This window comes from Eupeodes corollae, chromosome 1 (genome assembly GCF_945859685.1).
Source record: "Eupeodes corollae chromosome 1, idEupCoro1.1, whole genome shotgun sequence".
Taxonomy (NCBI): Eukaryota; Metazoa; Arthropoda; class Insecta; order Diptera; family Syrphidae; genus Eupeodes; species Eupeodes corollae.
Window position 1 is genome coordinate 251,860,451 of NC_079147.1, and position 14,637 is coordinate 251,875,087.

The 14,637-nt window shown below is 29.0% G+C and overlaps 1 protein-coding gene across 4 annotated transcripts in view; it reads right to left on the minus strand.

Moving 5' to 3' along the window:
* Window positions 1-677: 677 nt before the first annotated feature.
* Window positions 678-14,637, minus strand: part of LOC129938372 (E3 ubiquitin-protein ligase goliath) — an 86,006-nt gene continuing 72,046 nt past the window's right edge. For 3 of the 4 annotated variants that reach the window (XM_056045880.1, XM_056045879.1, XM_056045881.1), the window contains 5 exons: window positions 11,844-11,961; window positions 11,617-11,765; window positions 11,437-11,533; window positions 1,253-1,591; window positions 678-1,195 (listed from right to left, as the gene is read on the minus strand). In XM_056045880.1, coding sequence (XP_055901855.1) covers window positions 965-1,195; window positions 1,253-1,591; window positions 11,437-11,533; window positions 11,617-11,765; window positions 11,844-11,961 — 934 coding nt within the window. In that variant the 3' untranslated portion in view covers window positions 678-964. Of the gene's footprint in view, window positions 1,196-1,252; window positions 1,592-10,638; window positions 11,534-11,616; window positions 11,766-11,843; window positions 11,962-14,637 lie in introns of those variants that run through there. The other variant, XM_056045882.1, reaches the window with a different exon arrangement.

Here is a 14,637-nt window from a genome sequence, read left to right on the forward strand (position 1 = left end):
GTTGACAATTTCAGTGATACCAAAATGAAATATTAAATTAAAATTGAATTAGTTCTAACTAAATGTTTAAATTTTTCTGACGTGAACTTCGAAATGCCACTATAAACCATTTTTTTAAACCTAAATTTACCCTTCTGGTTGATAAAAAAAAAAAGTTAAGTCTATTTCTCACAAACACCCACGCCATTTTTCATTAATATTTACAGCTATAACAATGACCAGCATAATATTTGAAATAATATTGTTCTGAAACAAACTGAAAATACTGACATGGGCAGTTTATTCCTGCTTAATTTTATTCAATTTCATGTTTCACAAGATGTGGGATTTTTCCTCTATTTTCCGTGCAAAACATTCGAAATTATTTCCGTTACCATTTAATATTTCAAATACTTTGGCCGGAAATAGGTTTTTAAACCCTAGAAAATAACCCCATTTATGTCCTTAAAAAACTGCATACTCTCAGGAGTCCTTAGCACATACACTAACCATAATCTAAATCGGAGTTAATTTTTCGGAGTAAAGTGTCAAAAACCCACTCCTAATTGTCAGATTGGTTTGTGTAGAGGGTAAAATAGTGTGACCAGGATTTTTGTAAATGTGTTAATCTTGAGTTTAAAAAATTAAAAAAATCTCAATAAGTTTATTAATTTATTTTATTTTTAAGATATTTACGGAGTTCTGTTTTTCAAATAACGACAAATACTCATTTCATATCAAAAATTTTAAACAAAATTAATTGAAAATATCAAAATAAATATTTTGTGTATAATTTTGATATAAAATGAGAAAACTGCCAGATTATAAATTAATAGGTAATATAATATAGAAAATATAACATAAAAGCTTATGTATATTATTAGGTAAACATAGGTACAACTGAATAATAGCTTTTTAGCTCAACCTTTCTTATCACTTTGGTAGACACAGCCCAAGGTTATACATAGTTATGGAAGCTCCTCATTTATATGTCGACTCCTTTCCCGTTAACTTGTATTTTAACTTCTGGTTCCGGATCGAGTACAGGTATAACACGCATTGTTTTTCTAGATTCCCGTGACGTAGATGGCATCGTGTTCAAGTCCACAGTCAATTTTTGATAAGCTGTATTCGGAAGGGACATACTCTGGCTGAATCTGCTGTCAGCTGAACGAGATCGACGTTTTTTAACTGTATCCGAGAATTTTATTGAATCCTTAAAAAAAACACACAAAAGTTTGAAATTGGAGAATAAAATATTTTCATAACTTACTTCTGTACGAGAGACTTTTCGCATTGTCTGAACAATTCCATGTTGAAGTCCCAGTTTATTTGTCATGCAGGTGCTGTTGACTGATTTGTTTTCATTCAAAAATGACAGCGATGATTGTGAACGTTCTGGCAAATTGTTGTTATGAAACAATAGTGGTGGTGGATTGATGTTATATCGACTCAGTCGTTGTTCCCATTGTTCGATTTGCTGAAGAACATTTCCAGCGATTGGAGCATCTAGTGATGTTGGTGAATTTGGGAGGGACATGTCAATCATGACTGAAGTATTATCAAAGTAGGAACCTTCAAGTTCCATAATACTTTCTTGGCTATCCATAATCTTTGGAAACAATAAATAAAAGTCAGAATAATTTTATTGTTGTTTGAAATGCTGAGTGAAGGTTTTGATTGTTGCTCTTGAGTGAATAACTTACGTCTTTTATGAATGTGTAAAAAGCAGACAAATGATAAGCAACAATAGCGTATGTGTTTCTGGTTGTTATTGGGCCCAGTCTTATTAAGTGTAACAACTTTGAATATGTGTGTATAAAACAGTAGAACTTTTTACAATGATATTATTTTTTTTAACAAAAGTACAATCGTATACAAATTTACCAAATTTTTGCAGATTTTGTTAAGCTGATCTTATTGACCAATAATTGAAATATTTCTAAAGAATTGTGAATGACAGCGAAATGCCGAAATCAGAGTAACGCCAAGTAAATTATATCAACAATAGTATTTTTTTTTTTCATTCGAAACGTTGGTAAATGGACATATCTTTTTTGATAATATTCACTTTTTTGAAAACATTAAGGAGGAGGACGTTCAATTAATACAAGAATTAAAGCTAGTAGTGCTTTTTACTCGTATCTAAACTTAAAACATAACTTTGGAGAAATTTCAACATATTTTTGAAGCTTTCCCCATCACTTTTACCAAACTGTTTGTATTATGGCATTTTATTATCAAAATCATAAAATAATCCATAACCAAACATTTGTTCAATTTATGAATCCATCAAAAAAAAAAAATACTGAGAGCTTAAACTATTCAGAATAAGTATAGGATGCCCTATACCTGTCTGATGCTAAAAAAAATGTTTGAACTCATTTATTCAAAAAATAGTGTCAGATCCGCTTGTTTCTAAAATAATATGCAAGGCTAAAAAAACAAACATTTAAATCAGTTTGATTTAATTTCGCAACAACTCAGCTGTTAAATTGACATTTAGAAGTATTTTATGTTCAGAAAGTTATATTTTTACTCGAAACGTCAATTTTTGTTTTAGTAGCAACCATCCTTAGAAATCTGTAAAACTCGTTAATCAACCCAAAATTAGTTGCAAGACTTTTAAAAGAATGGACGCAAGTAAGTAAAAGTCAATATATGCTTTATTTCACTAAAATGTTTCGATAGGTTTTATATTTTTAGTTAAAAACACCAAATACGTGTACATTAACATTTTTACTCTTTCCGCTTAAAATTGATGTTTCTAGAAAAAGAATTGTGTTGGCTCAATGAAACGTCAAAACGTATAAAAGGGTTCATTATGCAAACGAACAGATCAATTTTCGGTCCGTTCGTTAACTTGAAACTTCTAAAACCTTTTGTTACTATTTGTCAAATATTTTTACCTGGATAAATGAAAATTTGAAAACTTTAATTAAATAAGGCTTGAGTTTGAAGATTAATTTTTCATCGTGAGTTCCTTCGAATTTTACTAAAAAAACAAAAATAATTTTCCAATAATTCAATAAGTTATCATTAGAAACCTTATTCCTAAATCTTGTGTTCAGGTACAATGTTGAATACTTTCCCAATATGTAGTATGCAGAGAGCAGAAACACCGAACTACAAAAAATAAGATAAAGTGCCCATGCGATTAAATACATATTTTTGTTAGTGACGCAGTTCGCTATTTGCAAAATTTAAATCAGCATTATTATTTTGAATACAAACTGGGATTATTTCCATTAAGCTTTCCTCGTGGAAACACGTAGTTAAGGTTTTAGGCCACCCTAGAATTTTCGAAAAATCAATTGTATTTATTTATAATGTTCCCCTAATAGCTCAGGAATGATGACCTTAAAGTACTCGGGTATCGAATTTGAAAATTTCTCAAAACTTTAGTGTTTCATCCGATGAATCTTATAATGAATGACGTTTGCTATAAAATCAATTTGAAAATAAAATGCTTGATTTTCTTATAATTTGATGATGTACAGTTATTGGGTTTTAAGATGAAAAATGCATTTGAAAAACTATTACAATACGTATGGCAAGCAGGAGGCTACAACCAAAACGTTTGGTTACACATTTTCGTTATCAGGGGAAGTTTTCTCATGTTTTGGTAAATCGTTTTGTTGGTTATATCTTACAGGAAAAAAGTTATCGGGGTTTTAGGTTGAAAAATGCATTTGAAAAAGCTTAAAATGCATCTGGCAAGCAGAATGCTGAAAGTAAAACGTCTTTAATACACTTTTTTGTGTTTCAGGGGATTTTTTCTGACTTTCGATGTATCACTCATGTGGTTTTCATTTCGACCTCAACATAGGAAAATTTACCTTTTTGGCCACGGCTAAAAAAAAAAACAATTGCCATTTGCTTGAATTTGACATAATGATGCGTATATGTACGCATTTACATCAAGAAATTATGGTTATCCTCCACTCCCAACATTTCTCTCCTGCCGGCTCTAAGTCTATAATATTACGATTATATAGAAAGTTGTAAAAGGTTACTATTCGGCAATTCCGTTGGTTTGTCTATCCCTTGCTCCTCAGCCTAAGACATTCAAAATTGGAAATTATAAATAAAAGCAGTTCTAAGCTAATGTGTTGGCCTAAAATCGAAAATTCGAATTTTCTCAAAATGGACCGATATTTTCTCTTACTTTTACTCACGGCAAGTTTTGCATAGAGAAGTCCAGAAAAGAGGCTCCCCCAATTCCTTCCGACTGTCTGTCAAAAATCGAAAATTAGAATTTTCTCAAAAACTAACCTATAGATCTATTTTTAATTTTCAACAAATTCTTGCTTTTTTCAATGAAAACATATTTTTGTATTCCTCCAAAATGGTTTCCCAAATATTATTTTGTTTTTAAGTTTTACAAGAACTTATTAACCGATCTGAATACATTTTTTTCTGCACAAGCTTTTATACAATTTCAATAATATTTGATTATCAAAATTCCCATTGGTTCTATTTTTGATTTTTTAAGAAATATTAAATTTTTGTTTTCGAAATAGGATATCTTCAAAATGTGTCCTCATTTTTTACGATATTAAAATATTTAAAGTGTAAATAAATTGGGTGGCGCAACAGTCCGTTGTGAACCAGGGCCTAGTGACTTACAACTCTCAACCATTCCTGTGTGCTAGTACTGTTGTCACGAATGGAAGGGACCTACAATTTTAGGCCCAATCCGAATGGCTAATTTGAGAAAGCACTTTTTCATGACAAGAAATAATCTTTTAGAATTTGTCAATTCCTCGCAAGAGGCAGTACCCGCTAAAATTATTTTTTTTTGAATTAAGGTGGCACAGGCAAGGATTGAACCCAAGACCCCTTGCATGACAGCCCAACGCACTAACCATCATGCCACGGGTACTAATATTAAATGCGTACCAAAAATGTTTTTAAGCTAATATTGAAAAGTTTTAAACAGGGTTATCCATTTTGCGGTTTCAAATGCAAACGTAAATAAACACATTTAAAATATTTTTGTTCTCTAAATCATATAAATGATCACCACGCGAATTGTTGGGGTTATTTTCGACCACTTTTTGACACATATCAGGTGGTATCTCAGATATAACTTCACGAATGTTGGTTTTTAAATGCTCAAAAGTTATAAGTTTATCTGCATAAACGCACGGTAGTCCCACAAAAAAAAGTCCAGCGTTGTCAAATCACATGATCTTGGTGGCCAAAAATTACGCGGCCAGGAAATGTCTCTTGCAATAAAGCCATATTTGCTCGAGTTGTGTGGCATGTGGCACCGCTTTGTTGAAACTAAATATTATTTAAGTCGCATTGTTCAATAGCTATCAAAAAAGTCGGTTATCATATGACCATAACGCTCCGAATTGCCGGTAACAGTCGTTCCATCGTCTTCGAAGAATTGGGGTCCAATCACACCTCCGGACCAAACAGCGCACCAAACAGTGAATTTTTGTGGATGTAATGGCCTCTCTTCAATAACTTGAGCATTCTCAGAACACCAAATGCGACAATTTTGTTTATTAACATACACACCGAACAAAGTGAGAAATGTGCTTCGTCGCTTGTCTGTTGTTCAAGAACCCATTCGACATATCTACGGCGGCGTTGTGAATGGTCAGCTGGGTTCAGTTGTTGTGTGATCTGGACTTTATATGGATGTAGGTGAAGATCCAAATGCAAAATACGCCCTAATATGCCGTAAGACAGTTCCAATTCCTGAGAACGGAGGAAACGACACATTCGGATCTTCGTCAACACGAGCAGTACGAGCAAACGATGATGCACAAATTTCTTATGTAAACCATTATCTCCTCTAAAAGCACGATATGGGGCTTTGGCAGAACCACAATTTAACAATTTGTATGCGTTGTGACATAGCTAAGGGATTCATTTTCGTAAATGTCAGACTTTCAAAAATTGGTTTAACAACTAAGTGAAACAGATGTCGAGTTCCAATCCTATACATTTGAAATCGCAAAGTGGATAACCCTGTGGATACTGTCAAAAAAATGCATTCATTATGATTAACAAAAATTTAGGTTATAGTTCGGCCGTGGACTCTTAAACGTGGACGTTTAAGGAAAAAGCTGCACAGCTGTAATTTGAAATGAATCGCTTAAAAATTAGTGTACACAATCGCTGATATGTTCAGTAAAATCCCGTTTCTGTAATCTCGACTGTTTTAACTACTCATATTAAGTTATCATAATCCGTCCGTTTTGTCGAATTTAAAGTTTTGACATTTCTCGACGTTTCAAGGTCCCTAGAGTCGAAATAAAAGATTTTTAGAAAGATGCCCGGTGTGCGTGTGTACGTACGTTCGCGACGTCTTTTTCGTTGTCCATAGCTCAAGAACTAGAAGAGATATCGACTTGAAATAAATTTTGTTATACAGATAATAAGACAGAAAGATGCAGAAAGGGCTCTCAAAAAAATGCAGGGGTCGTTGTTTTACCATAGCAGTTTAAAAAAAGGTAACCAAAATGGTTAACCCTAAATATCTCATGAACCAATGCCGCTAGAGACTTGAATTAAATTTTATATCATAAATTGTAACGTGATACATAACAGATATTTTTTCGACAAAAATCCAATTAAAGGTTTCTTTTATAAATCAAAAAAACTGAAAAAAAAATTTGTCACCTAGAAAATTTTACGACTAAAATATGATTTCATCTCTACAACAATTTTGTGCAATAAAGAATAATGTGTTTGACATCTGATATAATTTTGAGAAAATTCGAATTGACAGTATTATAAAAAATAAAAACCTAAAAAACCATTACTCAAAGTTGGTAAAAATTAAATTTCGACTTAAACATCTTTTCAAAACTTTGAGATAAACCATTTTTTTCTTTCAAAAAATATTGTTTTTAAAATTCATTAAATTAAAAAAAATCTAATAGATAGTATTTTACAAAAAACTAAAATAAATCAACAAAAGTTGGTAAAAGTTTACTTTGGTTTTAAATAGCTTTTCAAAAATTACAATTATTGGCTTCAAACTTAATTTATTTCACAGAAAATATTAATTTCGATATTCAGTAGTTTTTTATAAAAATCCAACAGTCCGTTTCTTCATAAAAAAACAGGCTGGGATGCGACCCACACTGATAACTTCCCATCCCGTCTGTCGATTTGTCTTGCTTAAAAGTTTGTCTAAATGTACTCGTATCACTTTTTACCAAATTTGCGTACTTTTTTTGTAGATTTTATTTTTTTGGAAAAAACGGACTTTTAGGTTTTTACATATATAAAAATTACTGAATATCGAAAACAATATTTTCTGTGAAATAAAATAAGTTTGAAGCCAATATTTCAAATTTTTGAAAAGATATTTGGGTCGAAAATCATTTTTTACCAACTTTTTTTAAATTTTTTTTTCGGTTTTTAATTTTTTGTAAAAAAACTGTTGATTTGATTTTTTTTTAAAATTTACTTATTGTTGACAACTAAAGCCAATATCTCAAAGTTTTGAAAAGATATTTGAGTCGAAAATCAATTTTTACCTACTTTTATTAATTTTTTTTTTAGGTTTTTATTTTTTGTAAAAAAACTGTCAATTTGATTTTTCTCAACAGTTTGCAGAATGTTGAAATCAATATTTCTTATAAGATAAAATAAGTTTGAAGACTAAATTTTAAGTTTTTGAAAAGATATTTGAATCGATATTCAATTTGTACCAACTTCGAGTAATGTTTTTTTAAGTTTAAGATTTTTATTTTTTATAAAAAAAAACTGTCAATTAGATTTTTGCTCAAAATTTTATCAGATGTCAAAAACATTATTCTTCGTTGCACAAAACTGTTTTCGAGATGAAATCATATTTTAGTAGTAAAATTTTGGAGGTGACAAATTTTATTTTATCAGTTTTTTTGATTTATAAAAAAATCGTTAATTGGATTTTTTTCCAAAAAATATACTTCTTTGATACAATTTATCATATAAAATTCATTTCAAGTCTCTAGAGTTTTTTGGTTCATAAGATATTTAGGGTTAACCAAAATGTTCACCTTTTTTCAAACTGCTATGGTAAGAAAAACCACCCATGCAATTTTCTTGAGAGCTGTTTCTGCATCTTTCTGCCTTACTATCTGTATCACAAAATTTATTTGAATTCGATATCTCTTCTGGTTCTTGAGCTATGGACAACAAAAAAAAAAAACGTCGCGAACGTACGGACGTACGAACGTACGTACACACGCACGCACAGACATCTTTCTAAAAATCTTTTATTTCAACTCTAGGGACCTTGAAACGTCGAGAAATGTCAAAATTTTCAATTTGACAAATCGGACCCATTACAATAACTTCCTATGGGAAGTTAAAAATGAAATCTACAAAAAAGTACTCAAATTTGGTAAAAATTGATACATATAGACAAACTAATCAGCAAGACAAATCGAGAAACGGGATGGGAAGTTATCAGTGTGGGTAGCATCTCAGCCTCTTTTATTTAAGAAATGCTACTAAAATTATTAAAAATTGGTTTTCGACTAAAAATCTAGCTAAAAAAAATAGATTTTAAAATCAAACAATTGCATGACATGTTGGTAATTTTAAAATTTTTGAGAATAATTCAACTGACACCTTTTTTAACAAAACTCGATAACCTACAAACTTTTAAGCAAGGCAAAATTGACAAGTGGGTGGAAAATTATCAGTGTGGGTCGCATCCCAGGCTCTTTATGATATTTGGTATTAACTATTTCTTGAAAAAAAAAATTCCCAAAAAGTCTATCTTTAAAGTCTTTAAGGTGGCCTTAGGCCTTAAGTGAATTTTTTTCTCAACCAATTTGTTGTATAAAGTTAACTGCTAAATTGATCCATGTAATCAAAAAAACTCTCTTTTTGTTAATTAAATACAACAAATAAGAAGAGCAATATGTGCAATGGAAATTACGATTTTAAAATTACCACTACCTTATTGAATAACTGTACCCACACAAAAGACCAGACTAAATGAGAAAGCACGTTCAACCTTAATCCATATTTTTATGTGCTGATTTAGAATGCTTGTGATAATTAAATATTATGGAAAAACAATAACATTGTGTGTAGTGCTTAAATGTTCGCTTTTGACATGTTTTTTGTGCTGTGCAGTGATTTTAAATGCTTGATTTCCAGCTCAAACAAAATGTACAAGATTATTTATTTACTGAAAGAAATATAAAATTAAAAATGAACACATAAAAAAAAAGAAAAGCATTTTAAAGAAAAGCGATTTGTTTTATTATACAGTTTTTATTTATTTTTTAATATTTTTTTTATTTGTTGGTATGTATATAAAAATTTGAATGAAAAGTTCTATTTTTCTTTTGTTTAGCATAAGAAACAAATTACACATAAATACAACATTTAATATCTAGCATTATTACACAATATATAATTTTTATATAATGTTTTATAAACTACCTAAACATAAGCTGTGTTGATTTATTTGTGTGTCTATTTTAATCATCATCAGTAAACATAACAAATTTAATTTAAAAATTAATCAATAAATTGATAAATTATGTAATTTTTGTCGTACATTGCACATTTGAATAATACATCTTAACCGAGCAAATAAAAATCAATAAGTTTTTCAAAACTTAACTAGCACGAAAATTGATATATAGGTTTTTTTTTATAATACAACTTAGTTTTTAAATTAACACATTTTGTTTTCTAAACTAAACTTAATGATCAACTTTTTTGTTTAAACTTATATGTTGGCACCTTTAATAGTCGTTTTATTTTGTTTTGTTTTTAAACTGGCTTAATTAACACAAACAAAAACAACAATGAACAAAAAGCATTTCATACTTGTAAAATTTTGCTTTAAATAAGTTTTGTTTTTCTTTTTTGTTTAGCAAAAGCTAAAAAATCATACTTTATAAGTCTTGGTTAAATATTTGTTTTAAATTTAAATTTATTGTATTATACTTTTTTACAATTTCTATCTTCATTTTATCTTTTTTTTATTTTTGTTTATATTTACATTTCATATTTTATTTAAGTTTAAGGAACGCTTAAATGTTAATTTTCTTTTAAGTCTAGTTCTTGTTTGTGTCTATAATTAATTTTATTTTGTGTCACAGTTTTAATTATTATTAATAATATTTTAATTTTGCGGTAGTATTTTTTATTTTGTTCAATATATTTTGTTTTTATTGTATTTTAAGTACGGTAAAGTCATTTTTGCAAAGGGAAGTATGTTTCAAGTGTCAATATTCAAAATACTATTTTTGTGAAATTTGAAAAAGACGTTTAGACGTTTATGAGTGAGAATATTATACGATGCTCAGAAAAACGTGTATTTACAGTCGTTTACTCAATTAAATACGTCATTTAAATGCCACTTAACAAACTCTTTGGCTTGGAAAGATTTTTATGCTGAAATTTCTAAGATTTAAATCCTGTTTATGTTTTATACTTAAGGATTTAAAACAAACTTAGTTCTTGTGTGAGAGTCTAAAAATATCAGTTCTAATATTTTCACAAACAAAAATTATTAAACTAAACTTTACCACTTTTTGACTTCGGTATCAGGCAGAAAATTGACACTAAACAATTTACAATTTGAAACAAAAACTGTGTCCGATAATTTGGCAATTGACAAAAATTCTACTAACTGAAAACTAAGCTTGTTAAAATTCCAATTACCTCTTATAGTCGTTTGTTTGTTTTGGGTTCTGGTTAATTTATTATTTTAAGTAAGACTTCCTAATGAAATTTGGAGCTCAGCGATAATTTGCTGGCGTCATTTTCTTAAGGTTTTGAGCGTTTCTTTTTTATGGCTTCAATTTTGTTTTATTATAAAAATTAAAGTTTAACACAGGACATGAATTTATAATTATCAAAAGGTATAACTAATTGAATTGTTACAATAATTTTATTTTATGGATCTTTTTGTGGATCATTAAGTATTTCCAGTTTAAATTTCAGAATATTTTTAAGGATCTTTTTGACTTTGGTTTAAAAACTAAACGAACAAATATATGATTAAAAAATAAAAAACTTACATATCTAAACATCAGTCACTTGACGACTAGCCGTACTGGTAATACCAGCACCACTACTACTACTACTACTGGTAATATTACTACTATTATTGATGTTACGATTATTAATACTACTACTACTATTGATATTGACATCAATAGTATTATTAGTATCATCTATTCTATTATCACCGATGCTGTCTGTTGTTGTCGATGCATCAATTGTTGTTGGTTGAGCACGACTTATCATAATAACATTTACTGGATAATTATTATTATGATGACCAGTACTGTTACTCGTGCTACTACTATTTACGGTACTTCTTGGATTTTGATTATTACTACTACTATTATTAGCAATAAAGTGAGTACTAATCACATTATTTGATGGTGTAACAATTAAATGATCATTATTAGCATTAATGATTCGTTCGTTTGTCGATGTTAATGTTGCTGATGTTGGCTCACCCACCACATAGCCATAAAATTTGAGTACATCTAATTTGCACATCGGACAGGTGCGATGTTCAATTAGCCATGGATCGATGCAGTTTTTATGGAATTCATGTCTAAAAATAAAACAAAAATATAAATAAACAACAATACAACGAAAAAATATTTTTTTTTTTTATTTAACAATGAATTTTCTTACTTGCACGGAAGTACCCGTATACAGTCTGATGATTTATATGCTTCGATACAGATGGCACAACAATCGCTATCGCCATCTTTGTCGTTGCTTTTGCCAGTCTTTGTTGGAATTTTCATTATGGCTTTTTTGGTTACTGAACAAAGGTGTCTCTGTTTGAATAAAGTTTAAGAAACAAACAAAAGAATTTTACTAAAATGTTTTGTATGAGGACTTCGATTTTAACTTACGGATTGTTGGTCCTTTGATTGTAGATATCTAAATCTTTGGATATAGTAGAATATTAGCCAAACGAGAGATATTATCATGAGGACTATGAAAGAAATCGATACAAAAAGCACTGAAGTTCTGGAAATAAAGAATTAGAAAACAAATATTAGAAAATAAGTTAAACTTGCGACGTTTTTAAATACTTATTAACTTAATTGAAGAAAATGTCTTTGTACGTTTATAAATTGAAAAAAAAAAAACTCTTCAAGAAAGTACAATTTTTTCTAGAAGTGAAGGATGATACTCTGTCAATCGATTTGTATTCCATTAACTTGTGAAATAATTTTGTAAGCTTCTTTAAGGTATTAGAAAGTGAAGTCTCTTCCAAACTTTTTTAACGTACATTTCAAGATATGTCGGTTTCAGAGTGTTGGACCAATTTTAGGGGAATTTTTGTCAGCACTTTAAGATCTTAATACCAACAGGTCTACAAGGAATATTCTTCTGTACTTTTCATTTTGCCACGTAGAAGGGTCTTAAAACGAATTGCTTTAGACTCAATTTTTTGCAACTGACTTAATTTAGGTAATTTTGCTTATAACTTTGAACTTTTTTGTCACTATTTTGGTAGAGTTTGAATGCTCTGTCCATAAAAATTTGTCAAATGTTTGAAATTTTTGCAAAATAAACTTGACTTGGGTCGATTTTTTCATGTACTTCAATACTGTCAAAATTTAACCATCTTCATCAAGGATACAAAAATACAAGTTTGGAGGTCTTTGTGCTGCTTCCGGGCCATAGGTACCTTTTAATATGCCCCAAAAAGGTTTGAAAACAGTTTGACATTTTTGTCACTTCCTCTCAGTCTAGTTAAGAAAGTTCAGAAAACTCCCTATGCCAAAAATAATTTCTTCGGAGTTTAGGGATTTAACGTTATTTAAAGTTGAATGTATAGTTTTAAATTTAAAAAAAAGTTCTTGACATTAATAACAATGATGAATAATATTTAAATAAAAGTGGAGTCAAAATTTTAAATAAAGCTACACACCAGTTCTGAATGCATCTCAGTTCCAATTAAATAAAGCGTCTCATAAAAATGTTTTTTTTTTTTAAATAGGTAAATAAATCCTTTGAAATTATGCAAAAAGAAATGCGACACTGATAATTTTCCATTTTGAGGTATTTACAATTCAAAATTATCTTTACTGGCGACTTATAGGAACAATATGACAAGTATTGAATTCGTAAAAACATTCCAACTCAAGATCAAGATAATCAATCATGACATTACCATGGTAGAAAATTCGATAAAATGGTAGTCGAAAATTCGAACTTTCTCAAGAACGAACCGATAGACTTTTGGTAAATTTTTCCATACAAAAACGTGTTTTTTTAATTACTCCATAAGTTTACCCCCGATAAAAACGGTTTTTTTTTAAATTAAAATGCTGAATATCGAAAACAATATTTTCTGTGAAATAAAAAGAGTTTGAAGACAATATTTTTAATTTTTAAAAGATTTTTGAGTCGTAAGTAATTTTTTAATTAATAGGTTTTAATTTTTTGTGAAAAAAACCGTCTATAAGATTTTTCTCAAAATTTTACTGAGGGTTAACAACAATATTTTTTTAAAGATAAAAAAGCCAATATCTCAAAGTTTTCCAAAGATATTTGAGTGGAAAATCAATTTTTACCAATTTTTATTAAGTTTTTGTTTAGGTTTTTATTTTTTGTAAAAAAAATGTCAATTTGATTTTCTCAAAATTTGTCCGAATGTTGAAAACAATAATTCTTGTAAGTTAAAATTAGCTGGAAGTCAAGATGTCAAAGTTAAGAAAAGATATTTGAGTCGAAAACCAATTTTTACCAACTTTTGTTGAATTTTCTTATAAGTTTTTTATTTTTTTTTTGTAAAAAAACCGTCAATTCGATTTTTCTTAAAATTTTATTGAACGTTGAAAACAATATTTTTTAAAAGAAAAAAATTGTTAAAAGCCAATATCTCAAAATTTTCTAACGATATTTGAGTGGAAAGTTAATTTTACCAACTTTTATTAATTATTTGTGTAGATTTTCATTTTTTGTAAAAAAAAAACTATCAATTCGCTTATTCTCAACATTTTTAAGAATGTTGAAAACAATATTTCTTGGAAGTTAAAATTAGTATAAAGAAATAATATCAAATTCTTGAAAAGAATTGAGTCGATAAACAAAACATATTTGACTCGAAATTCAATTTTTACCAACTTAATTTTTTTTTAGGTTTTTCTTTTTTTATAAAAAGAACTGTCAATTCGATGCTAAATCATAATTTTTGTTACACAAAATTGTTTTGGGGATAAAATCATTTTGTTTTCGTAATATTTTCATAATTTTTTGTTGCACAAAATTGTTTTGGGGATAAAATCATTTTGTTTTCGTAATATTTTCGAGGTGACAAATTTTTGTTTTCAGTTTTTTTGATTTATAAAAAAAACCGTAAATTGTTTTTTTTTTTTCAAAAACATACTTATTTGGCATCACATTTCAATATATATTATAAAATTTAATTCAAGTCTCTAGCGTTTTTGATTCGTAAGATATTTAGGGTTAACCAAAATATTCACCTTTTTTTAAACTGCTATGGTAAAAAAAACCGCCCACGAAATTTGAAAGCCTTTTCTGCCTTATTGTCTGTATAACAAAATTTATTTGAAATCGATATCTCTTCTAGTTCTTGAACTATGGACGACGAAAAAAACGTCGCAAACGTACATACACACGCCCGAGCAGACATCTTTCTAAAAATCTTTTATTTCGACTCTAGGGACCTTG